We start from the raw sequence: 26,409 nt of genomic DNA on the forward strand, positions 1-26,409 counted from the left end.
TTGCACTAAAAAAGAAATTGAAGAAATCTTAAATTTTGTGATTCTAGTCCTTTAACATTATCCAGTCCATTAACATAATGTGTCTTCCAAATTTCACTCAGAAGTTGTAATACTGAATAATCCATTATACATGGAAATACAACTTGGGGAAAGCAAACAAAAGAAAATTTTTGCTCAGGCCAAACCCAAACTTTGGTGAAGGCATTACTGCTAGTGAGGGGGAAGTTATTAATTAAGGTTCACCAGTCTAGACAGCTAGAGATCTGAAATAATGACAGCACGCTGACGAATCACAAGCTGAGGAAGAGGCTGCTACTTAAGCAAAACGCTGCTACTTACTGTTCTTCCAAGCATGGTTGGCTTGGTAATGGTTCTGAACAAATTTCCTTCTGTTACAGGACAAATCATAAGAAAACAGCAAAATCTAATACCCACAGATACATATGAAACAAATGTAATACACACAATGCATTCATTATTCATTCCCCAAATATTTATTAATCACCTACTAGGTGTCAGGCACTAATCTAAGTAGTTATTTGGAAGACCTCAATGAACAATAAAGACAGAATCCCTGTCTTCCTGGAGTCTGCATTCTAGCTGGAAAAAATTCACAATAAACATAATAAACAACCAAATTACAGAACATGTTAGAAGTTGGTAGATTCTATAGAAAAGGGAAAAAATAAAGTAGGGAAGCAGGAGTCAAGGTTATAATTCTAAAGGATTTTCAGGGCAGACATCACGAAGAAGGTGATTTATGACCAAACATTTAAGGAGGTGAGCCATGGGCATTCCTGGCAAAAACCGTTCCAACCTGGAGGATACAATAAAGATGAAACCTGCACCATGAATGTGCCTGGAGAACAAGAGGAATCGTGAGAAGGCCAGCGTGGGAGTGAGGGAGCAAAGAAGAATGAGAAACTGGAGATGAAATAAAAAGTATAAACAGGATGAGGGGCAGGCGCCTGGGTGGCTCAGTTGGTTGAGCGACTGCCTTCGGCTCAGGTCATGATCCCCGACTTCCGGGATCGAGTCCCGCATCGGGCTCCTAGCTCTTTGGGGAATCTGCTTCTCCCTCTGATCTTCTCCTCTCTCATGCTCTCTCTCACTCATAAAGAAAACAAAACAAAACAAAACAAAACAAACAAACAAAAAAAAAACAGGATGAGGGGCTCGCTATCATTTTAGCAGACTCATTCTGTCTTGATACTGACAATGAAGCAAAAAGATATTAGGTACAATTATCTTTTCCCATAAACAACTGGTCTAATTTCAATTTTTCATAAACATTCATCAGTTCACTTATTGTTTGGTAAACAAGTTCTCTGCAACCTCATGTATTCTTTTGCTGAAGACTAACACACACACACACAAACACACACACATGCACACACTTTTGAGTGCAGGTTTAAAAAGATGGTAAAGATCTCTGGTTAAAAATGGCAGAGAGACTACAGGTCTATTTCCTCCTCCTCACATCCATTCTAGCCACACTGGTCTTTCTGTTACTCAAACACACTAGGCCTACTTCCACCTTGGGACCTTTATACGTCCCGTTTCTTGTTGCAACTCCCGCCCTGATGTGCATGCTACTTGTCCCCTCACTTCTTGGAGGTCCTCTCTTGAATAACCCCTTCTCATGGAGGCCTTCTCCTTAATCAAAATTACAACATTCCCAATATATCCTAGTCCCATTCCCTGCTTTATTGTTCGCCAACATGCTTACTGCCATTTGACACACTATACATTTTATTACTCTTTTTTTGTTGTTGTGGGTCACTCTGTCCAGAATAAAAGACCCAGAAGGATTTTTGTCATTCTTATCACTGCTTTATTTCCAATACTTATAGCACTGCCTGGCAAACATCAGGCACTGCTCTCGTATATACTAAGGAACAGCTCTGTGCAGTCTTGGTATAGAAAAAAGGGAAATTAGAAACACTAAAGCACTCACTGTGGTGGAATGGAAATGAGGAAAGACAAACGCTGTAAAAGGAGGCTGGAGCAGGAAGCAGAGGTATCTGGGGTATCTGGGTGGCTCAGTCAGTTAAGCATCTGCCTTCAGCTTGGTCATGATCCCAAAGTCTGGGATCAGGCCCCACATCAGGCTTCCTGCTCAGCAGGTTGTCTGTTTCTTCCTCTCCCCACCCCCTCCACTTGTATGCTCTCTTTCCCTCTCAAATAAATAAAATCTTTAAAAAAAAAAGAATTTGGGGCACCTGGCTGGCTCAGTGGGTTAAGCCTCTGCCTTCAGCTCAGGTCATGATCTCAGGGTCCTGGGATCGAGCTCCACGTCAGGCTCTCTGCTCGGCAGGGAACCTGCTTCCTCCCCACCCCTCTCTGCCTACTTGTGATCTCTCTCTCTCTCTGTCAAATAAATAAATAAAATCTTTAAAAAAAAAAAAAAGAATTTTGTATTTTATTCTTGAGGCAATAGGAAACCACTAAAAAGGTTCTCATATGAGCAAAACATTAGGAGATTTAAGTTTTTAAAATGCTATTTTGGATGCTAGACAGAGTATTAAATGTCAGTAGGCAATAGTTCAGGATGCATTAAGAGACTGTTAGAGTCTACAGTAAAACTACTGTACCTAACAGACTACTATAATAGTAGGTAGGGGCATCTTCAAAATTCAAACACATCCGAAGAGTACGAAAACTCGTCAGGACTTTAGGTGGAGAAACTACAAAAGTTGAGAATTAGTAGATGAGTTAGTAAAACTTATTATGCTCCATGGTAACCAGTGGTTTAGTTGCTGATCACCCCCCATGAATTTCTTTAGAGGGAAGACCATATAATAAAAATACCAGTACCTATAATAATGTGATCACTATACTCTTGGCACTCTTCTAAGATCACTGTGCAATAATTCATTTAACTTCAACAAGACCATATGTACTAGGTACTTTATTATCTCTATTTAACAGATGAAGAAAGTGAGGCACAGAAGGACAAAGTAACTTACCCAAGGTCACATTACTAGTAAGGGCCATCTGCTCCCAAACCCACATTCTCAGTCACTTATGTGCTGTCTTGTGTATCAGTTTTCTTTGTATACCCACCATCTATACACTGCCTAGCACAAGAATTTTTAATAAATGTTTCATGAAACAAATAAATATATGAACTTTAGTTTATCCCCTGCCTTCTCTACTTTATATGTCTCTGTTTTTATCTTTCTCCAATCCAACTGCTTCTTTGGCCTTCTCCTCATCCATATATCCTCTCCTACAAAGAGTATCCCCTAAGCTTAAAAAAATTTTTTTTTTTTACCCTTTTACTGATAGGTCAAACAGAATGTCTACTTAGGCACCTGGGGAGTCAGAACACCTGCCTTCATTTTTTCAACAGATATTCTCTTTCTTAGTACATCATTTTAGAAGTGCTTGTTTTAACCAAGAATGTATCCATGTGGGTGGTCTAAAAGCATCAAAGGCAGCTGACCCCTTAGAAAACAATTTTCTCTCTTCTTTTCCTGTAAATATTCTAAATGGGCAGCTGGTTTTTTGAGTGGGATAAAGCCAGACTCCTTTTTCTCAGTTATTTCCCCACAAGCATTTTGGAATTTCATGCAAAATGTTAAAATTAATAAATAAAATATCAAGCTTAAATATCCAGATAGATAGTCTAATATAGATGACTTTTATAATCATAAAAACAGACGCTTCTCTATCCCAGACTTCTGATTCTGCATACTCCGAGTTTTACTCACTAAATAATTTGGAAGGAGATACCATTTCCCAAGGGTGAGGAAACATGGGAAGAAAACAAAAAGGGATAAGATAGGATGCTATCATATATGACTGTATATAAAAGCATAACTTGTCACATTCAAAGAAATGACTGAAGATAAAAGTGGGTAAAACATTTTTCACTGACTCTTAACTGCCAAGCCCAGAGAAAGAAATGTGTTCAAATGCCAAATGTAAGTGTTCTATATGCCTAACTCCAAGAACTTAAGTAGAGACATATATATAGTTTGAAAAAAATTTATTGATAACAATAAAACTCCATATTAAAAAATTTTAAATTTACAAATCTCTCAAACTGACATGCCCTCAGAACCAATTTAAATTCAAGTAGTTCACAGGATTTACAAGGCAATTTTTTCAGAAGACAGAGAAGTTTTACCATTATAACAAAAACGTTACCTGTGGGAGGGCACCATAATTCCAGATATAACCCTTGTGAGGAAAGATATTTGCCACATAGCGTAGCTTGCCATTCTTTATATCTTGTTTAATGGGATTCAATGGCTCCTTTGTGGCAATCTATGTAGATCATAGAAAAAAGGAGAGAGGAGGATAAGAAATGATTAATCCTATATTCAAATTGTGTATTTTAAATCTGTCTGCTATTATGAGGCTAAATATTTATATTCCAACTTACTGATCAAAGATACTTTAAAATAAATTAACTCTTATTTCTACTTTACAGTTTTAGGTAAGAAAGAATGTCTGAAAAGGAAACATCAGATTATATATTTATTCACTATTCTATATGCACTCGTTTCAAACAAAAATAACAGAATTACTGAAAGGGCAAAAGGATAAAGATTAACCTACTTGCTTTTTGATACTAATTTTGGGTGTCTTACCATCAATCTTACGAAAATAAGGTTAACCTAAAGATTTTCACCAAGTAATTTCATTTCAGTTAACTTTCTATCAAATATACTCAAACTGAGTTGCCAAAAAAAACCCCAAAAAAACAAAAAACCACTTATAAAGAATAACTTGAAGCCATTTTTGAATGAATAAATACTGCTTAAATTAGGTAGGATCTCACGGATTCTTCATTCCATACCTGAGATAGAAAGTAGCCAGAATGCTCAAATATTCTGAAGGAAGACCAAAAAAAGAATCCATTTTTAAAATTTTTACTCTTCCCTATTAAAATATTAACCAAAACAATGCTACTAGGACTTGGTGAAATTACTGGCAATTCACTAACTATAAATTCTGAAAAAACATACACCTATATAACAATCCTTAATTAAAAACTTGAGGGGCATCTGAAGGGCTCAGTCAGTTAAGTGCCCAACTTTGCTTTCGGCTCAGGTCATGATCTCAGTATCCTGAGACTGAGCCCCTTATAGAGTCTGCTTGAGATTCTCTCCTCTCCCTCTGCCACTCATCACACTCACATGGGCTCTCTTGTATGCATGTACACATGCACTTGCACATTTTCTCTCTCTCTCAAATAAATACCTAAATAAGATCTTTTAAAAAAGATACTTGAAATAATACTTACTATCACATCCAAAGCAATAGGACAAGACTTAAATAACTAAAGAAATGAAGTGCTATAAATTAAATTTCACTTAGAAGTCTAAGGAATCTTACCTAACTGAAGATGGAACAAGAAAATTCTGAAGGGCAAAAGGGAAGTTCTTGATAGGTTCATGTCTCAAAGAAACGATTTTAAAAAGGGGAAAAAAAGGTAACCAGGGAGCAGCAGATATCCTGGATAGCACTTATAAATCAAGAGTTGGCCAGGAAAATGCTTTCATTTCTGGTAAAAAAATCTAAAGGACAGTTTGTCTTTAGAAACTTGCCATCAGTCCCAAATAAATATGTCTCAATTTTACCTGTGAACAAAATACATCTCTGAATCTGTTTAAATAAACCTTGAAAATGTTTGTTATTTTTCAAAGACAGAGGAGTCGAAGAAACTTAAATAAATATGTGTATAACAAACCAGAGAGACAATAGTGGAAAACACACTCTTTAAAGTGTAAATTCAGCTTTGAATAATATTTTGCTATTTGAAAATTAGATTTGAAGTTCACTAAAATGTTTTCAATTGTTTTTATCAAAAAGAAGTTTGTCAACCATCCCAAATTCAAAATATTGCCAGACAACTTGAAATAAAGTTTTTAAGTCTTAATTGTAATTTCCACTTGATATTAAAAGAATATAGCCATACCTCCATTTTAGCATTTGTCCACCGAGGTACTTCTACAACCATATTAAACAAATTCTGCAGTTAAAAAAAAAAACAAACATGATTTTTAAATTTTTAGTTATCCTTTATATCACTTGTCTCTTGTGCAAGAATGCTGTAGTTTCTTTCCCTACAAAAATGTATGGAGACTACATCATACATCTGCATGCCTTAAATTTCTTCTGAAAAATTAAAGAAGTTGTCTAAAACACAGCAGGATTTAAGCCATCATGTCACATGATGCTGCAGCATTAAAACTTGCTATATTTCACCTTCACAGTATAGTGACAGAACTAGAATGGAAACTTGTTTCAATTTTTATTTTCCAACTAAAACAGAAGTGAGAGACAGGGTCCATCATGTAAACTAAAGTCTCACTTTTCCGATCTGTAATGTAAGTGTAATGATCTCTGTCCTATTCACCACACAAGGTTGTAACACAAATCAATTACATAACTTAAATGAAAATACACAAAAAAACTACAAAGTAAAATATTTTGAAAATCAGAAAGCAATATTTAGCGGTGCCTGGGTGGCTCAGTCGTTAAGCGTCTACCTTCAGCTCAGGTCATGATCCCAGGGTGCTGGGATCCAGTCCTGTGTCGGGCTCCCTGCTCAGCAGGAAGCCTGCTTCTCCCTCTCCCACTCCCCCTGCTTGTGTTCCCTCTAACGTGTGCTCTCTCTCTCAAATAAATAAAATCTAAAAAAACAAACCCCAAACCAATGCAATATTTAAAGACAAGGTATTATGATCATAATGTAAAATTCAGGCTTTTGGCATAGGTAAGTATTAAGTTTAAAAAGCCAGACTGACACCTTTCTACACTTAGCTTGCTTATCTAGGATTTATGATTCCCTAAAGTTATAAAAGAACCAGCTTCTTTTTATCATTTTTGAACTTTACAGAGCATTTAAAGCAAAAGAGACTCTAGGTCAATGGTGAGTAAAAATACCTGCCTACAGTACTTAGGTATACAAATCTGTAATTTTCCATAGTTTGGGCCTTACAAAAATAAAGTCTCAAGTTTAAAGTCGACTTGCATGCCATTTTGGTATCAGTAACTAACAACTTACCATAGGAAAGCAATGTTAAAACACTGCTACAACAAGTATGGCCAAGAACCAGAGCTAATCTGCAAGCTGATTGTTACTGGTTCATTTAGAAACGTTAATAGCAATTTGATGGGGTCATTTTTAGGTCTGTTGAACCTTGAATTACAGTTTTCTAATTCATTTTTATTGTATTTTTCTGAAGTGTCAGTTCACAACAGATCAGAAATAAACCAAAAAACTAATCCCTTAGTACAGATCATTTGAGAAAGCTGTGATTAAATACACTTATTCTCAATTGTGCCACGCATCAAAATCACCAGGAGAGCTTTAATCAATTAAAAAAAAAAAAATTTAAAAAAAGGTTTCCTAGAGCCCACCTCCCACATATTTGAATTCAATAGCTTGGGGATGGAGGCAGGGTACTGCTTATTTTTAAAAGCTCTGCAAGCAAATTTTAATACTCATCCAGAGTTGTAAACCTCTGGCTTACAGCACTGCTAAACAATACGTGGGGGCTTAGCGAAACACGTACGCTATTAATTCAAAGAATGCCATTTGAGCCACAAAAGTAATGATAGTTATTAAGCTTTTCTAGTTAAGACGAAAGTTTACCAATGACAGAAATGCAAAACCATAATGAGATAAAGAACAAAGCCAAGAATGAATTCACAACAACTGCTCCTTAGAAGTATGTCTCATACCTATCTCTGCAACTTTATACACAGTCTTGCTGTTATGTTTCATTTTCTATGCTCTTTTATGAGGTACCCCAGCACCTGTTTAAATATGTCTCAAGTAGCTGTTAAAAAGAAAAACCTAAGTAAATGGCAGATGTTCACATAATTTATTCATCCCTGAAAGCCTGGCTATAAGAGAACAAATGCATACAGATGAATCCTCAGAGGCGACAGGAAGACCCAGGCTAGTCACAACTGCTTTACACAATGACACCTACCAAAACCACTCACAGAAACTTGAAATAGGCCAAAAGAACAAAAGACAAGGGTTGAATTTTAAGTATGTAAACCATCTCTCCTTCATCACTTGTTACTTACTCCGAAGAGTAAATCCCCAGCCTGCTTTTCTTCCCTCCAGCTAAAATACATATTACCTATAATTTTTTAAAGCCAATGTTAGTCTGGTTATCCTAAGATTACTGTTAACTATAAACCAGTAATGGTCTGCTGAAATTTACTAGAAAATAGGAAAGATACGAGGGGACACATTTCAAGTGAGAAAGCTGGATATGAGCAAGAACCATTTACCTCCTTCTTCAAGTGTTTTCTGTCTCTCCACTTTTCCTTTCTATTTTTATTGCAAAAACCAAAAAGAAAAACTCATAATACATGAAAAAAGTTAGTAAATTTTATATACTTTGGAAAAAAATGGGAGGATATCACCCTTCTTTCCTCTAACTCTTAAAAAGATCAAATAAACTTTGGATTTGATACTAAAAGCAAAGGCAACATGTAGCAAAAATAAACAAGACCATCAGACTAAAAACCTTCAGCTCAGCAAAGGAAACAATTAACAACATAAAAAAGGTAAACTATAAATGGGAAAAAATATTTTAAGTCATGTATCTGATAAAGATCAGTATCCAAAACTCAAAGAACTTATAGAAGTTCTCAAAGAACTCAAAGACTCAATAGAAAAAAAAAAAATCTGATTAAGAAATGGGCAGAGGGGGTGCCTGGGTGGCTCAGTTGGTTAAGCGGCTGACTTGGTTTGACTTGGTTTCCGCTCAGGTCATGATCTCATGGGTCCTGAGACTGAGCCCAGTGGGCGGGCTCTGCACTCAGGAGGGAGTCTGCTTGGGACTCTCTCCTTCTGCCCCTCCCACCACTCACTGGATAGATGATTTTCCAAGAGACAGTCAAAAGGTACATGAAAAGGTACTCAACATCACAATTGTCAGAGAAATGCAAATCAAAACCACAATGAGATATCACCTTACACCTGTTAGAACGACTGTCATCATCAAAAGACAAGAAATAACAAGTGCCGGTAAGAACGTGAAAAAAGGAGAATGCTTGTGCATTGCTGGTAGGAATGTAAATTGCTACAGCAAACAGTGTGGCAGTTTTTTAAAAAATTAAAAACAGGGGCGCCTGGGTGGCTCAGCGGGTTAAGCCTCTGCCTTCGGCTCAGGTCATGATCTCAGGGTCCTGGGATCAAGCCCTGCATTGGGCTCTCTGCTCAGCAGGGAACCTGCTTCACCCTCACCCTCTGCCTGCCTCTCTGCCTACTTATGATCTCCCTCTTTCTGTCAAATAAATAAATAAATAAATAAATAAAATCTTAAAAAAAATAAAAATAAAAAAATAAAAACAAAGCTATCATATGATCCAGCAATCCCACTTCTGGATATTTATCCAAAGAAAACTGAGGGGTGCCTGGGTGGCTCAGTAGGTTAAGTGGCTAGCTTCGGATCAGGTCATGATCTCAGGGTCCTGGGATCAAGTCCTACATGGGGCTCCCTGCTCCACGGGGAGTCTGCTTCTCATTCTTTTTCTCCCTCTGCCTATTGCTCCCCCTGCTTGTGCTCTCTGACAAATGAATAACTAAAATCTAAAAAAAAAAAAAAGACAGTGAAAACAGAATATTGAAGAGATATCTGCATTCTGATGCTCACTGCAGCATTACTCACAATATCCCAGATATACAAACAATCTAAACGTCTGTCAATGGATGAAAAGATAAAGAAGATGTGCTTAATATATACAATGGAATATTATTCAGCCATGAGAAAGGAAACCTGCCATCTGTGACAACATGGGTGGACCATTAGGGCATTATTCTCACTGAAATAAGCCAGACAGAGAAAGACAACTACTGCAATTGTAACACTTATATCTGGAATTCTAGGAAGGAAGAAAGGAAGGGGGGGTTGGAAAGAAGGGCCAAACTCATAGAAACAGAGAATAGAAAAGTCATTGCCAAGGGTTTAGAAAAAATGGGAGAGAGTTATAAATAAACACACAAACTACAGACTCAAATTAGTCACTCTCTGACTTATGAACCATGTTCTAAGAATTAAATTTTAAGTTGCCTATATGGACTCAGAATACATTTTTCCCACTGGAAACAAACAAACAAACAAACAAACAAACAACTATTTCCAGGTGAATATACCAAGTCCTCAGGAACCTATAAAGCCTTGAAGCCCTCAATATCTATTCACCCCCATCTAGGGCAGAGGTTCTCAAAGTTCAGTGTGTACAGAATGCCCTGAAACACCTGTTAAATATGAGGACTAACCAGTCCCCATCAAGCAGATTCTGATTTAGTAGATATGGAATAAACCCTAGAATCTGAACTTCTAACAAGTGTTCTATGTTATTCCAACAAAGACGGTTTAAGGGCCATTTTAACAGACACCAATTTAAGAAAATACAATATGGATGGCAGGCAAAGGTGGCTGGGACTAAACAGCACTCACAGCTATTTTTGGAAGTAGATTCAAAGGCTGGGGTCATAAATTTCAGCTGGAGTAGAGAAAAATGGAAATAAGGTTTAAGGGAAAAGGAGGCTGAGGAAAGTGGCAGGAAAAACTGTCTGGCATCAGCAAGACAAAAAGCCATCAACAGCATGAGACGGGATGACAGCCATCAATCAAATGTTCTGGTCCTAAATCAAGAACTATTAAAGGTTTGACAATCACATATTTAAGATATATTCAGAACACACTTATTTTAGCGTATAGTTGGTGTAACTTTTTTCTTCCGTTATCCCCAAAAGACTTGTTCCTGAATTCTAAAACAGCCTCTCAGACCACCTTTTCCCTTAGAATAAAAAAAATGGTAAACAGACCAATTTTCATAAAGTACCTTTACTTTAGACTATCTGCTGTGATAAATAACTCTTATTTATCACAGGTTCATCTCCTGATTCTCTCTGGGTTTATTTCCTGATTCTCTCTGGTTCTTCACTTACAAAATGAAATGGTAAGGAGGTTCCTAGAATAGTCAGATTCACAAGCAGAAAGCAGAATAGTAGTTACCAGGGGCTGGGTGGAGCAGGGAATGGAGAGTTAAGTGTTTACTGGGTAGAGCTTCAGCCTGGGAAGATGAAGACGTTCTGAAGCAAAGAATGGTGGTGATGGCTGCATATGTGAACCGTACTTAATTACACTGAACTGTACACTTTAAAAACTGTGCAATAAATGCTAAATTTTATTTAATGTATATTTTAACACAAGAAAAAAAAGTGAAACACTGAGATCAGCCCTAGCTGCCTTAAACAGGTACTAGAAGAAAAAAAAAATCTGTATGCACACCAAAATCTTGTAAGGGGGAAATTTTAGAAGGATTTTACAAACGCAAACTATCATCAAGGTCTTTAACAGATAACAGAAGTGGCTCACAAAAAAAAAAACCTTTAGAGATATACCTCATATTCATCATTTCGTGCTCTCTTTGTAGGAATGCCATTTTCCTATAAAAGAAAAGATGGTATTTATAATTTTAATATTTCAGTAAAGAATACAGCTGCATTGCAAAGCACTGAAAGTCAGCCTACCACAGAAACATTCACTACAGAGGCTGTCCAGAATCATGATTCACAGAGAACCTACCAAATGCCCAGTTCCTTTTCTCTCAGCATTTGCATCCCCAGTGCATGAACATTAGTGTTTCATAAAATATTTTATCAGAAAAGCTAAGTCTCTTTCAAGTATATTTCCTAGTTTTTATAAAATAAGCAAAGGCTGTGTTCGGTCCTTAAGGAAAGACTGTCAGTTTCCAGTGATTACACTTAAAACAGTCATTTCATTATTGAAATGAAACTCTAGGGAGCATGACTAACAAGCCATGAAAGTACTCAGCTGCACCTCCTGCCTGTAAATTCCACCAAGGTGTGATTACTATGCCTCCATCAAGCACTTCCAAATTAAAAGAGTATGTGATAGGTTGGGAGGAAAAATTATGCCATTCACAAATGCTCACACTTCTATATAACTTTTACACACCAAAAAAAACCACTAATGAAGGAAACAAAACAGAAAAATGATTATTCCAAGTAGGTCCTAAAACATTTTTTCTGTTCCTAAAATACCACATTCCAAAGCACGAGGTGCAAACATTAGAGCTGAGGATGGGTGAAACCTATCCACACAACCACTGTGTGTACCAATCTCCACATGCCCAGAATTCACTGGGTTAGCCTGGTGTATTTTGCCCTGCCCCATTCTCAACTTTGCCTAACCCCAATTTCATATTCCTCAAACCCCATCTTCTTAGGCAGAATATCATGCCCACTGGGTATTTCTAGTCCACTCTTTTTCTAGCTCCACTCCTACCTACTCCATGATTCCCCAAAATATTATTCTTTTGCTAAGTAAACAGATTTTGTCATGATACACCCCCACATGAAGAAGCACTAACCCTTTTTCTTTCATTACCCTATTCTAGTTTTATAGCACTTAACACTACTGATTGACTTGTTTTCTGGTTGTCTGTCTGCTCCAATCAAGGGCAAACTAGATTTCACATCTATCTTATTCACCACTGCAGGCCTAGTGCCTAGAACGCCGGCAAGCTCATAATGCTGCAATGACTATTTACTGAAAGAATAATTAATTAATAAATAAACAAATGAAATCATGCGCTTTTGGCCAAAAGCAAGGAGGGTGTTGGGAGACGAGATATTCAGAATGGACTGTTCACTGGCCAAAATAAAACACATGGACACATACACACACACAGTAAAACGGGAGTTCTTCCTTCCTGTCTGTGGCTTCCTTCTCTCTCCAGATTGTATGATTTCCTGTCCTATAGCTGAATACTACTTAGAAGCAAAGAGCTGGAAGGATCACACAAGAGCAATTAAGAATGCAACCTCTGGAGTTAGAGCACCTAAATTCATATCCCACCTCCCACAATGGACAACAGATTTGCAACCATGGGCAAAGCACTGAACCTCATTAACAAAGAAAGGATAGTAACAGCAGACCTAGCAGTACTCAGATAATGCAAGTCAAGTTCTGAGCACAGTGTGGATAAGCACTACGAGCGGTCAATAAATCTTCACTATTACTCTCCCTCTTGCCATCCTATTGACAGTCCAGTCCTCTGAAGGCCTGGAGGAAGCACAAATCCCACATCAGTGTTCCATAATCTTCCTCCTGGAAGGATCCTATTCTCATACTATCTCTAATGCATGAAGGAGGCTTACAATCCTGTTATGACAACTCTGCTGTCCTTCTTGACTTCCAATCGCATTCTTTTGAGATGCCTCCAGAAAGCATTTTGTGATATTAGAAGTATATATTCCCCCACCCAAAAGCAAGTTAAAACAATACCTCCGTAGAGTCCACCTTGAGAGGAATATCATGAAAGGGGGAAATGTAGTGACCAGCCACATTCTCTGCAAAGGGAAAAAACAAAAACAAAAATAAAAATACAGAATTACAGCAACAGATTATACTGTTCTTCAGAACAATTACATCCTTATCTACTTTTAAACTTTTTAAAAAAATGTTCAAAGATTTTTCAAATTAACCTTAACTCTGAATTTAAAGTTCACTTCAACTTTTAGAATTTGTCCCAATATGATGACCAAAGAGAATATATACCAGATAAACCATATCTTGGTTTGCCAAAATAATTTACAGTTGACCTTTGAACAGTATAAGTTTGAAATGCACAGGTCCACTTACACCCAGATTTTTTTAGATACAATATAGTACTGTAAATGTATTTTCTCTCCTTTATGATTTTCTTAATAACATTTTCTTTTCTCTAGCTTACTTCATTGTAAGAATACAGTACATAATACATAAACATACAAAAATGTGTGTTAATCAACTGTTTTCGCTATTGGTAAGGCTCCTGTTTAACATAAGCTATTAGTAGTTAGGTTTTTAGGGAGTCAGTTGTACACAGATCTTCGACTGTGTGGTGGACAGGTGCCCCTAACCCTCTCTTGTTCAAGTCAACTGTACTTAACTCTGTAGCTTAAAACATCCAAAGCAGAAAAACGTCTAAAATTGACTATCACCTAAATATGAAAAACCTCACTTCTGAAAAGAGATTGTCTAATAAGTGACTGGATTAAAACTGATGTCAATTTCCCTAGGACAAACCTAACAAGAGAATTCCCAATTTCTGCCTACAATTCACATGAATAAAGATGTAAATGTCCTACCCAATTAAAAGAAAATCATTGTGTCCCACTCAGTGATAGGATGCGTATGTTAAGGTAAGCTTAAAACAAAAATGAACTTTAGTCACAGAAACTATCTTATCTTCACTGCATACTGAAATGCATATTTTAAATACTTTTAAAAGTATATATTATTTAAATAAACTACAACAACTTAACATGCACTTTTATTGGAACACATCTGTTTCCAAAAGCTGGGCTTAATAGTTTTTGTTGTTTGCTTTTGTTTGTTCTGCTACACTCTCCACTAGGTCCCCAGCATCCAGGAAGTACCTAGCACTTAGTTGGCATTCAATAAATACATCCCTATTAATATTTCCCACTTTAGTAACAGGGTAACTCCTGAGGACCCATTCACAGGGTAGGATAAAGAAGCGCACACAAGTGGCAAAGTATATACAATCTTGTTATTATCTACAAAGTTATTTTTCATTAGTTTAAAAAAATGCACTTTTAACTTGCAACTTTATGTAACGTTAACTTGCGTATCAGATCAAACTTCAAATTCTCTGCTTAAATTTAAAATCATCTAGGAGCAACACAAGAACAAAAGTCTCAGTTTGTTGCATGATTATATACTTTTCTAGAAGTAATACATACTTAAATCTGTACTATTTATTTTCTATTAAGATACCCCAGTTCGAATGATACAGCCACTTTGGAAAATAGTTAGGCATTTTCTTACAAAGTTAAATATTTGACCCAGAAATCCAACTGTTAAGTACTTGACCAAGAGAAATGAAAACTAATGTTTACAGGAAAACTAAGTGAACGTTTACAGGTGGCTTTATTCAAAATCACCAAAAACTGAAAGCAAACTAAATGTACAAACAGTAAATGGACAATTATACTCTGCTACACCCATATAATGGTATTTTGCTCAATGATGTATTAGTACCCGATAAAGAAGAATGAACTATTGATACACAAAACAAAATGCATAAATCTAAAATGTATCATGCCAAGTGAAAAAAGTTAGACTCAAACAATATCATTTGGACGACATTCTGGAAAGGGCAAAACTACAGGCATAAAGAGCGGATCAGTGATTGCCAGGAGTTGAGGGCAGAGGGTGAAGGTGACTGGAGAGAAACCACATGGAAACTGTTTAGGCGTGATGGATTGTTCTGTGTCTTGATCGTGAAGGCGTTTAAACGAATCCTTATTCTATCAAAACTCAGAACTGTTCCCCCCCAGAAGACTCCATTTTACTATATATAATTTCAAAAATAAATAAGAAAAAAAATAGGTTAAGAAAAACAAGTATTAAAGTACAAATGTAAGCTCTTGTTCCAATGAACAGTCACCAATCTGTGATTCCTAGCTTTAAGCCACAAAGATAAGGTAGTTTTGAGAAAAATACAATCCTCTGGAAGATTATGTCAATTATTACATTTGGGACCCATCACTATGATGGGAATTAACAATAATCTCTTCAAGCAGCTGTATAAACCAAGTAACTTTGTTATTAAAATTAAGAAAGTATAGGAAATTTGACAGACCAGTTGGGCTGCCTTTGTAATTAAGAATAAATGATACCTCTAGCACATTGATTCGGTGTTAAATTTCTCTATAGCTCCAATGCTCCTGTTAACTGAGGACAAGCCCCAACAAACTTATTATGATTTAGAATGAAAGCACACTACTCAAGCCTGAGGAGAAAATGGGACTGTGATCATTAAAAGCTAAAGATTTATGAAGTGTGCTGAGGTAAATCGGGATCTAAACATGATACTCAAAGACTATGATAATGCCAATACATGGGTTTAAGCTGTTGTCTAACTTGCATCTTGGAAAGTAAAAAGAGTATTAGTGGGTGAATGGTCTGACTTAGAAAACCAATACCTACTAGCAGCCAACTGAACCACAAAATAGTACAGATTAAAATGTACTAATGAAGAAAAAAGAACAAAATTATATCTGCAACAACAAAAATAAAATATGGCTTTAGATGTCAGATGATAATGCTTTGATTGGGAAATATACCAAAAACTTGACGCAGAGCAATGAATACAGAGACCAAGAGCCTGACTTCCAGTTACTGAGCTTGATAAACTCACTCAATTTCTCTGAACCTTAATTTTCTCAATTTTTTTCAATTGAGCAATATGTAATTTAGTTTGTAAAAGGTAATGCACTAGATGCGAGAATACAAAAGTGCTAAAAAGTGGGCTATGCCCACAGCCAAGACAGGGCTTGTACTTCCTCATCCCCATCAGCACCACTAGTAAGTGCAAAGACAAAGGAGTCCTCTTAGGATTATCAGAAAGCTCATCACTGACCTAATGCAGAAAGGGAGGATGAGACCCCATCAGGTTTTCTGGGGTCAGTGCTATTAGTATGCCAGGATGCTCCACAGAGTGTTAAGACTCTAAAGCTAGATGTAAAGATAGGTGCTATCTATCCTGATCCTCAATAAAATGGAAAAGGTAATCCATACTTTACACAGGAGACAAAGACAGAGACATGAGCGTTGGAGCAATGTGTGCCACTCCATAAAGATGACAGAACTGAAGCACATGATATAAACAGCCCCTTCTCAGAGCTTCAAATCAATCAGTGATAATCCTGAGTTAGAACTTCAGTATTTGAAGCTCAGTCTGGTTGTTTCTTTAGATTTGAAACCAAGTTGTTGCTGCAATTTGCTTTTTAAACTACCTATTTGGGGGCACCTGGTTGGCTCAGTGGGTTAAGCCTCTGCCTTCAGCTCAGGTCATGATTTCAGAGTCCTGGGATCAAGCCCCGGGTTGGGCTCTCTGCTCAGCGCGGAGCCTGCTTTCCCCCTCTCTCTCTGCCTGCCTCTCTGCCTACTTCTGATCTGTCTGTCAAATAAGTAAATAAAATCCTTAAAAAAAAAAAAGTACCTATTTTGCTGCTTAAACAAAGCAATCTATGTACATGGTTGACAAAAACTCAGCAGTCTTCACCTCTCTCTAATCCAGATCCACTGTCAGAGCAAAATTTTTCACCTCTTTAACTTACTTGAGGTCTAGTAATTATCTACATCTCTCCAAATAATATATTTGTATGGTTAACTTTTGCCTTATCAATTTTAGAAATTATCTACTGATTCCAATTTTAAGAGATAAGTTTAGTTCATTTCACTCCCAATCTGTTCCTCTTAAATTCTTTACTGACCAATCTTTTTTTTTTTTTTAAGATTTTATTTACTTATTTGACAGAAATCACAAGTAGGCAGAGAGGCAGGCAGAGAGAGAGGAGGAAGCAAGCTCCCCGCTGAACAGAGAGCCCAAAGTGGGGCTCGATCCCAGGACCCTGGGATCATGACCTGAGCCGAGGGCAGAGGCTTTAACCCACGGAGCCACCCAACCCAGGTGCCCCATCTACTGACCAATCTTAACATTTACAGCTTTATTCCTTGTTCCACCAAACACTTAGAGTATTTGACTGTACTACCTGGTTTTTTACTTCAGTCCCTTTATCCTTCTCTCTTAATTTTTATCTTCTGCACTTTTATTTTTTCATTTCAAGGTTGATAAATGTTCTATAATCATACTGAATTTTCTATGCTTTTCCTATTAGTATATTTCCAAAATTTCTCTAAAGATAGGAAAAACTTGGGAGCGTTTGTTAAACAGGTCTCTGGATCTCCCATACCTAGGAAATCAGAATCTTAAGAGAAATCTGGATAGATTTTTAGCAAGCACCCACAAATACTTCTTAACACCGAAGTAAGTTTGAGGAGCACTGTCTATGTATTGATTTTTGGCCAAGTATAACGTTATAATTAAATTTCCTCTCCTGTTCAGCTTGTTTTGATTTGTGCTTCTAATTATGTTTCTTCCATTGTCAGTCATAATCATATCTATAAATTATTCAAATGCCTCACAGATTCCACAAAGACTATGGATTCTCTATACACAAACAACTCTCTTTGAAAATCTCTATCCCCTTGCTGCAATAAAGACTGGATGACTTTCTGGCATCCTAAGACTCTGCTTCTTTGGTCTCCAGCTCAGATCTGTTTCCTGGATCCCATGCATTCATCTCTTTTGGTTTACTCACTTGTTTTGCAGGAGCATATCCCTAACTTCTGTTCCGTAGGAAGGATGCATATGAGGTAAATTTCCCAAGTCCTTAAATGTCTGAAATGTCCTTATTGGGTCTTCACCCTAGACTGATGATTGCCTGGGTAAATTCTAGGAGGAAAGTTATTTTCTCTCAGAATCTTGAAGGTTTTAAGCATTCATTTGTGCTCATAAGTCAAATATTAGTTTGATTCTCACTCCTTCTAGGGTGACCTGTTCTCCCTTCCTCCCTGGCCCTATACCCAAAGACTTTCAGGATCCTCTTTATAAAAGCCTCAGTTTTCTGAGATTTTGCAATTTTTCTGGGACTCAGAACATTAGGGTCCTTAAATTCTTAGATCTCTTCTACCATCTCTTTGATAATTACCTCTCCATTCCTTCTGGCACTCTTATTAGTCAAATACTGGACTTCATAGATTAAGTCTTATGTCTCCTCTACCTCCTTTTTCTATCTCCTTGACATTTTGTTCTACTTTCTGTAGATTTCTTTACCTTATAATTTTTCTGGTAGTTTTTTTTAGCTTATATTCTACCTTATATTCTAACTTTTCTCTATTAGTTTTCCGGGACTGCCATAACAGATGATCACAAACCTGATGGCTTAAAACAACAGATCATCTTTTTTCCCACTATACCACCTATTGAGTTCTTTGTCTTTACACTATTTGAAAAGGTCTGTAATTATGTTTTCTTCATAGCTTACTCTTCCTTTTTAATATATACAAGAGTTTCTAAAATCTCAGAGGACATTTACTGGACTTTTTAAAAATCAAATTCTCTTCTACTTTTTCTTTTCTATTTAATTTATAAGATTTCCTTAAATTCATTCATTCAATATTTACTGAACACATAAGTCCTGGGTATACAAATTCCCTCTTCTTACGGAATTTATATTCTAGTGTGTGGGGGGGTCAAGTATAGAAGCAATGAATAGGAATATGTTCTTACTATAGTGGGTAAAATAAGCATCAAAAAGCAAAAGAATGACAGCAAGAAAGGAATGAATAAGGGAAGAGATAAAAATTTAAATGGAAAGGACAGGAAAGATCTCACTGATAGGTAATACTTCAGCACAGACCTAAATAAAATGAGGAAGCAGGTCAAGCAGATTATCTAGGGAGGAACACTGCAAAGAGGCCAGGACAGCTGGAACACACTGATCAAAAGGAAGAGTGGCAGGTGACGAATTCAGAGAGGAAGTCCAATATTAGTCACACAGAACCTTGTATACTGTGGTGAATATTTTAAATTTATTTTGAGCGAAATGAAAAGTCACTGGGGTTTTGAGCAGAGCCTGGACATGATCTGACTTACATGTTAAAAGGATCAAGGTGACTTCTGTGTGGAAAGCAGACTAGAGAGGGACCAGGGTGGCAGCAGGAGGATGAATCGAAAGGCTATTACAACTGGCAGGTGGAAGATGGATAAAGTCGCAAGGGTGGAGTGGAGAGAAGTAACTCTCTTCTGGATACACTTCAAAAGCACAGCTGAAGGGAGAAACTACTGAATCCGAAGTGGGGTTAAGGATAAGAAAGGCACCAAGAATGATTGCTGAGTTACTGGTTACAGATTTGAGGACAGAAACAAACAACCGAGCAGGCAGAGGAATCCAGAATCCAGAGTACTACACATGGTAACCTTGAGATGTCTCTGAGACATTTAGGTGGGGATGACAGAATGTTTACTGGATGTGTCAATCTTGAGTTCACGAAGAGATTCAGGCTGTTGCAAATCTGGGAGGCATAGATGGTATCTAAAACTGAGGGACTGAAAAGCTCAAGGGCTACAGTCAGCAAACTCTGGCCCACGGCCTGTTTTTACTTGTGTAAATAAAGTTTTCTCGGGCAAAGCCATATTCATATTTTACTCTCTCTGGTTGCTTCTATGCTAGCAAGGTGGAGTTAAGTAATTGTGGCAGAGACCCTATGGCCTGCAAAGCCTACTAGTTATCATCAGGGCCCTTTACAGAAAACATTAGCCAATCCCTGCCCTAGAGAGAGAACAGACAGAGATGTGGGCCAAGTACTGAGCCCTAGAGCATTTCAAAAGACCAGCAAAAGACACTGCTGGAGAAGCCATCAAAATAAAAGAGTGTTGGGGCACCTGGGTGGCTCAGTGGGTTAAAGCCTCTGCCTTCGGCTCAGGTCATGATCCCAGGGTCCTGGGATCGAGCCCCGCATCGGGCTCTCTGCTCAGCGGGGAGCCTGCTTCCTCCTTCCTCTCTCTCTTCCTGCCTCTCTGACTACTTGTGATCTCTGTCTGTCAAATAAATAAATAAAATCTTAAAAAAAAAATAATAAAATAAAATAAAAGAGTGTTGTCCCAGAGACAAAAAGAAAAAACAATGTTTCAAGGAAGACAAAGTGATTGACTATGACAAGTTCTGTTGATAATTCACATGAGATGAGAACTTAAAATTGATCATTATATTTGTCACATGCAAGTCACCTTTTGACCAATGAGTTTGGTAGAGTAGCAGCAATAGCAGCAGGAGTCAAAGCCTGACTGACGGTGATCCTTGACAATTTGGTTGATATTTAATAAGAGACTAGAAAGACTGATGTGTACACGAGAAAGCCTTGTTTAAGTCAGCTTCCCATGGAGACACAGGGGTAAGAACCTGGCTATTACACTGGGGGGTGGGCCGTTCTACAACCCTCCACTGTCTTCAATTTCTGTAGAAGAAACCAGCCCATTCCACAAGCCCCAAGCCTCCATGATAAACATCTGTATCCTATTCCATAATAAAACTCACACCAACCCCCTGCATTAAGCTCCACATCCCCCTCTTAACCTCTCTCCTACTGGACATTAAGCCCACACAACCACTGTGGGGTTCTGCACCGGAGTTTGGCTTCTTCTTATTCTACAGACCCCCACAGCACACATACTTACACTGGGATTTCCTCCATGCTGTTTCATCAATAACCATACCTCCAACTGTTTTTCATGTTCTGTATGTATTTTGAAATCTCCAGCTCTGATGGATCCTTCTTATTTGTTGTTTTAGGATTATCCTTTTTTATTCACTTATTATCACTGTAATAGGATATTCACTAGGAGGAAGATCAGACAAACAACTGCCATCTTGTCTCAGTCTTTTGCTTTGTCAAAAATAATAAACTAAGAATTCTGTCATGCCCATCAATATATACTGCACATGGTCAGACAGTGTTAAAACTTTCCCTTCAACTAGACTGAAATGAGATTTTATTCTATTATTCTGTAAATTACCTATGTTTTTCTCTCATAACAGCAAGTTGTAGTAGGACGAAAGTTTATTAATGGTATTAGCAAGTGAGAAAATTGAATGGAGTACAAAACTTGTATTTGATAATATGTGTATACACCAAATAGCAACATGTATGCCAAGTACCATCATACGATTACAAATTATTACTAAAAACCATGTACAGAGATTCTTACTGGAAGTTTAGCAATGACAAATAACAAATAAATACAAGTAATTTTTCAATATTCACACAATAACCATTATGTTCTGTATGTTCTCTATAAAATTCTAATTCTATGATATAAACCAACTTAAAAAAAGGTTATTAAGAACTCATATATTTAAGACTCAAACACATATTATGTGGATTATTCACAGGAAATTTTATTAAATCCAAATGTATGATACAGTCAATGGCAGATTCCATCACCTACCCCTCAAATGATGTGCTTGAAGAAAGAAAACCTATAGTAATTTCAACTTAAGCATATACTATGAATGATAAATTCACTGTTAAAGAACTGTATGATTCATTCTTATTCTAAATAAAAGCAACATGAATTACCCACAGCACAATGCCTCAAAGTGAATCAGTCACCTACCCCATAGTAACAAAAATCCAAACTATGGAAAGCATAGCTTCTACTCATCTTTGTGAAAATGTGAGAGTGTGTGAGCAGGGGGGAAGGGCAGAGAGACAGAGAGGATCTTAACCAGGGCTTCATCTCAAGACCTTGACTGAGATCATGACCTAAACAGTATCACTGATATCGAGTCAGAGGCTCAACAAAGTGAGCCACCCAGGTACTCCATGAATTTTCAAGTTATTAACAAAACAAACAAAGACCTGTAGGCTATCAAAGGAATTGACATGCAGTGCTCTCTTTGGTCCCATATAAACAAGTCTAACTTCTTTATGATTTCACAATTCAAAAGACTGCAGGACAATATCCATTAAAACCAAGACTTGGAGGGTGCATGGGTGGCTCAGTCGGCTGAGGTTAATTTTGGCTCAGGTCATGATCTCAGGGTTGTGAGACTGAGCCCTGCCTAGAGCTCCACACTCAGCAGGGAATCTGCTTCTCTCCCGTTACTTTCACCCTTCACAGAATATGACAAGAATTTTGGTCTTACATCTTGAAGTCAAAAGGAAAAAAGAAATGATAATATTAAATATTTACCATGCGCCATGTGTGAGACACTGATATCTTACACACTTGATCTCATTTAACTGTCACAAGCAATTCGATAATATTATTAGTACTATCCGTATTTTGCAGATGGAGAAATTGAGCTGAGGGATGTCAACCAACGCCCAAGATAGCCCAACTAGGCCTACAATCTAAGTGCTTTGATTACTAGTCTAAAACTGTTTCTCTGACACTCTTGCTTTTGGAAGTTTCAGTTATCACTTCACCCAGTGCCTCCCCAACTGAATTCCATGAAACTCTAAGGTCATTAAAATATTAACAAATGTTCTAAGAAATATGGGCTCTGGGGTTCAAATCTTTACGACAAGTTACTTTACATCAGAATTTCCCAGATCTTTAATATGCACACTGTGACTCTCCAAAAAGGTGATAAAATGGGAAGTGTTCTGCTCATTTATTAAACCATGAAGTGCTTTGTATAAAGAAAACCTAATAATAAACTATGGTATGTCTGTTCAACTCAGCACAGTTTGGAAAAATGACAATCTAGTCCAATCTCCTCTTTCCATGGTTTAATAAAAATGAGATATAGGTAAGTTAAATGACTCAGTCAAGGCCACACAGAAAGTTAATAAAAGGCCAGGGCTAGTACCAAGGAGACTGATGATTCCTGCCAGGATACTCTTTCCTCTGTATCATCCCATCTCACTTCAGTACTGTTTCTACAAAGTCCAGTGCTAATTAAAAGGAAAAAAAAAAGTATTAAACCTAACACTTATTCGGATTCTCCTGAATGGCAGTACAGAGAAACCATTTACAGAAATGAAGCTCAAAAATGGTCTACCTCCCAGTGCCGTAGAGAACTGGGATATATTTAGAAATGTGGGAAATGATTCCACTGCAATAACGCTGAATAACACTTTTCAGCCAAGTAGTGCTACACTCGTGTTTTTCTTTGAAGTTATGTACAACTACATACTAGTACTTCATGCAGACACTGTCAACGCTCAAAATACCTAATCTGAGACCATCTTTATAAGAAGCAATTTGTTCACTGTTTTCCACTTCCTCCCTTACCCTAAAGGGGCTTCCTTTCACTTTGTCCTACCCTTGCCAGCAAGCAGGAAACATCCTGGGCCAAGGATGCCACCTGGCGTTTTAGACCACGAACTGTTTAACCAGACATACCTTCCACTCAGTTTCTCACCACCTGGCCCCTCCCCCAAACCACACGTCCAGTTCTTGTCTTTTCTCTTCCTTCCTTTCATTTACCCTAACCCAGTGAACATTTTTGGCATTCTAGTTATAGAAAACTCATGAAGTGAATACACTGTAGCTAAAAAAAAAAAAAACAAACAAATCACAGTGTAAAGTCAATACAGCCTTGGAAATGCCCTAAAAGAGACCCTGTCCCAATAGAGAATGTTAAAATATCTAGTATTTATCCAGTGCCTTCAAGGAAGATCAGCACCAAAAAGGACCCTGAAGATCACTGCTAGGTCAACTGCATTATTTCACAGCTAAAAAAACACCCTGTAAGAAATGAAGGAATCACCTGCCCAAATAACAGTGAGAGCTCAGGGAAGGCACAGGGAGAAGGCCTAGGAGTTGCCACTTTAAAAGCCAATGCTGTCAACTATCCCATATGACCCAGGCTCCTCAAGACTTTTTTCTGTTAACCTTCAAGTAAAATATTTTTTGTGTGTTTTTGTATTTTTCCTTAATTACCTATACTGACATCATGACTCTCTCTGAAGAGCAGGGTCTGTAACTAAAATCTACTCAGTGCCATGTCTAACTGTGTCTAGCACACTTGATACTTATTGACTTTCTTGGTCTATTATTACTGTACTTATTGCAAATCTAGAATATTTTCACCATGTTATGCGTTTAGACAAGCTTTTATCTATTCAAAAACCTAACTGCCATTTCATAACACTCTGTGCCCTAAATTACCACATCATACATAACCTTCTGGAACACAAGCCACTCAGAAATTTGGGAGTTCTTGTTAAGGGTTCCTCTCCACCTGATGAGTCTTGATTGACTAAACAAGGATGGGAAAGGATATGTAGCATTGGGGGTGGGGTGGGGAGCAATCAATTTTGAAGATATTTTAATACTGTTTGCAGCATAATCCATAAAGTATACTCAGTTTTCTCTCCCATAAAATACTCTTCGACCCTAACTTCTTGTAAGATAGTGTAAACATTTTATAAATTACAGATAGCAATAATCACAGGTATTATTTCTAATAATTTATATTGTAGACGCTCTGACTAATCACTTTATACACATTTTATCATGAAATTCTTACAGCCCTGTTTTACAGATAAGAAAACAAAAGGCAAAGCAGGTAAAGAAACTCATCCGGGGTCACGGAGCGAAGAGCTGAAAAATCCAGGATTCCAGCTTACGAAAGCCCCCAAAGCTAATGCTCCTAAGAAATGGGCTTATAAGGCAACGCCGACTTTACAGAAAAAAGGTACTACCTCTCTCAGGCTAGGAAGTCAATGAGGCATGAAGGCAACTCAACCAACCTCCCTATTTTCACCCCACAGTGAAATACGTGGGTGCAAAGAAAAAAAGAATAAATAACGGAGGCCTGGGTCTTTTTCTGACTTAGCCGGTCAGCTCAGTGCCCTGCAACTCGCTTTGCCCTCCGGGGCTTGTTCACTCTGAGAAGACAGGGCTGGCCGGGAGCCAACTAGGCTCTTGGTCGAGCACCGCATTCAAAGTGCAAATTTGTGAATATAAAGTCGTGCTTCTGGGAGATGCTTCGCCAGAGTCTCCCCAACCCCATCCCCACCCCCCAAAAAGACCCACTGGCCTAAGCGTCTCCAAAGTTCCGACCGCCTTTCCAATTGCAGGAGGCCCTCACTAGGAGGAGCGTGGTTACGCCCACGGAGAGGGCCGGTCTGCCGGCGGACTCTGCCCTTCCCTAGCACAACTAAGTTACCGGAACCCTGAGACACTGCAGGGCCTTGCCCAACGCTGCGGGGCCCCTGCGCCTCGGCCCGCCGCTGGGGGAAGGCGGTTGGCCGCGCCCGGGGCGACTCAGCGCGGCGCCACCGGCCGCCCACCACCCTGCGTCTCTGCGCTTCGCGTTTGGAGACTCACGGCGCCGCCCCCCTTGCAGACAGCTCCCGTGGCTCGGCGCGGGCCCCTGCATGCGGGGAGGTGGCCTGGGAGGCTCGGCCACCACGGCAAGCCCGAAAGGAGGAGGGAGGAGGCCGCGTGGACCGCACAGGCCCCACCCCGAGCCTCCCCTGGTGCGCCGCCCGCCGGGGGCCTCTCGAGCTACTTACTGAAGAAGAGGCGGTAATCGGGGGAGTAGAGCTGGCCGCGCTCCTCCGTGCGGTATAAGGCCTGGGCCATGGCGCGGTGCGGCCCAGGCCCTGCACTCTTTACCCGGGTCAAGCGGGCGGCGGCGGGGGGTCCCGCGCGCCAGCCCCAGCCGGTGCGCAGGAGCGGCAGCAGCGCGCGCATGGCGTTGACGGCGGTCGGGCTCCGCGCAGGGCGGCGCTCGGGATCCTGGCCCAGCCGCGCGCCGGTGCCCCCTACTGGCTGGAGCCATCCCTCCCGCCCGGGGCTTGGATTTATATCCTGGGCGCCCGCCAGTCTTCGCCCGGGCCTGGAGACTTCGATCAGAGCAAACATAGCGCCCAATAAATTGTCAGTGACGCGCGCAGAGTGTATGCTGTGTCCAGAGCGAGGCAAAGATGAGCAAGATAACATCCACCACCCCTGAGGAGCTCACAGCCACTTATTAATGCGTATATGCATTTATTCCTTCACTCATCCACTCAA

General features: G+C 38.7%; 1 protein-coding gene across 4 annotated transcripts in view; it reads right to left on the reverse strand.

Moving 5' to 3' along the window:
* Positions 1-26,137, reverse strand: part of PPA2 (inorganic pyrophosphatase 2) — an 88,668-nt gene extending 62,531 nt beyond the window's left edge. The window contains exons 1-5 of one of the 4 annotated variants that reach the window (XR_013966460.1): positions 25,908-26,136; positions 13,305-13,369; positions 11,396-11,440; positions 5,933-5,986; positions 4,156-4,275 (exon numbers count right to left, since the gene is read on the reverse strand). Coding sequence is in view for 2 of the 4 variants with exons in the window: in XM_080797528.1 (XP_080653654.1) it covers positions 4,156-4,275; positions 5,933-5,986; positions 11,396-11,440; positions 13,305-13,369; positions 25,908-26,088 (465 nt within the window). In the remaining 2 variants the exon portion in view is untranslated. Of the gene's footprint in view, positions 1-4,155; positions 4,276-5,932; positions 5,987-11,395; positions 11,441-13,304; positions 13,370-25,907 lie in introns of all 4 variants that reach the window. The other 3 variants (XM_080797528.1, XR_013966459.1, XM_080797529.1) reach the window with 3 other exon arrangements.
* Between the last annotated feature and the right edge of the window lie 272 nt (positions 26,138-26,409).

This window comes from Martes martes (assembly GCF_963455335.1).
Source record: "Martes martes genome assembly, chromosome: 2".
Lineage (NCBI taxonomy): Eukaryota > Metazoa > Chordata > Mammalia > Carnivora > Mustelidae > Martes > Martes martes.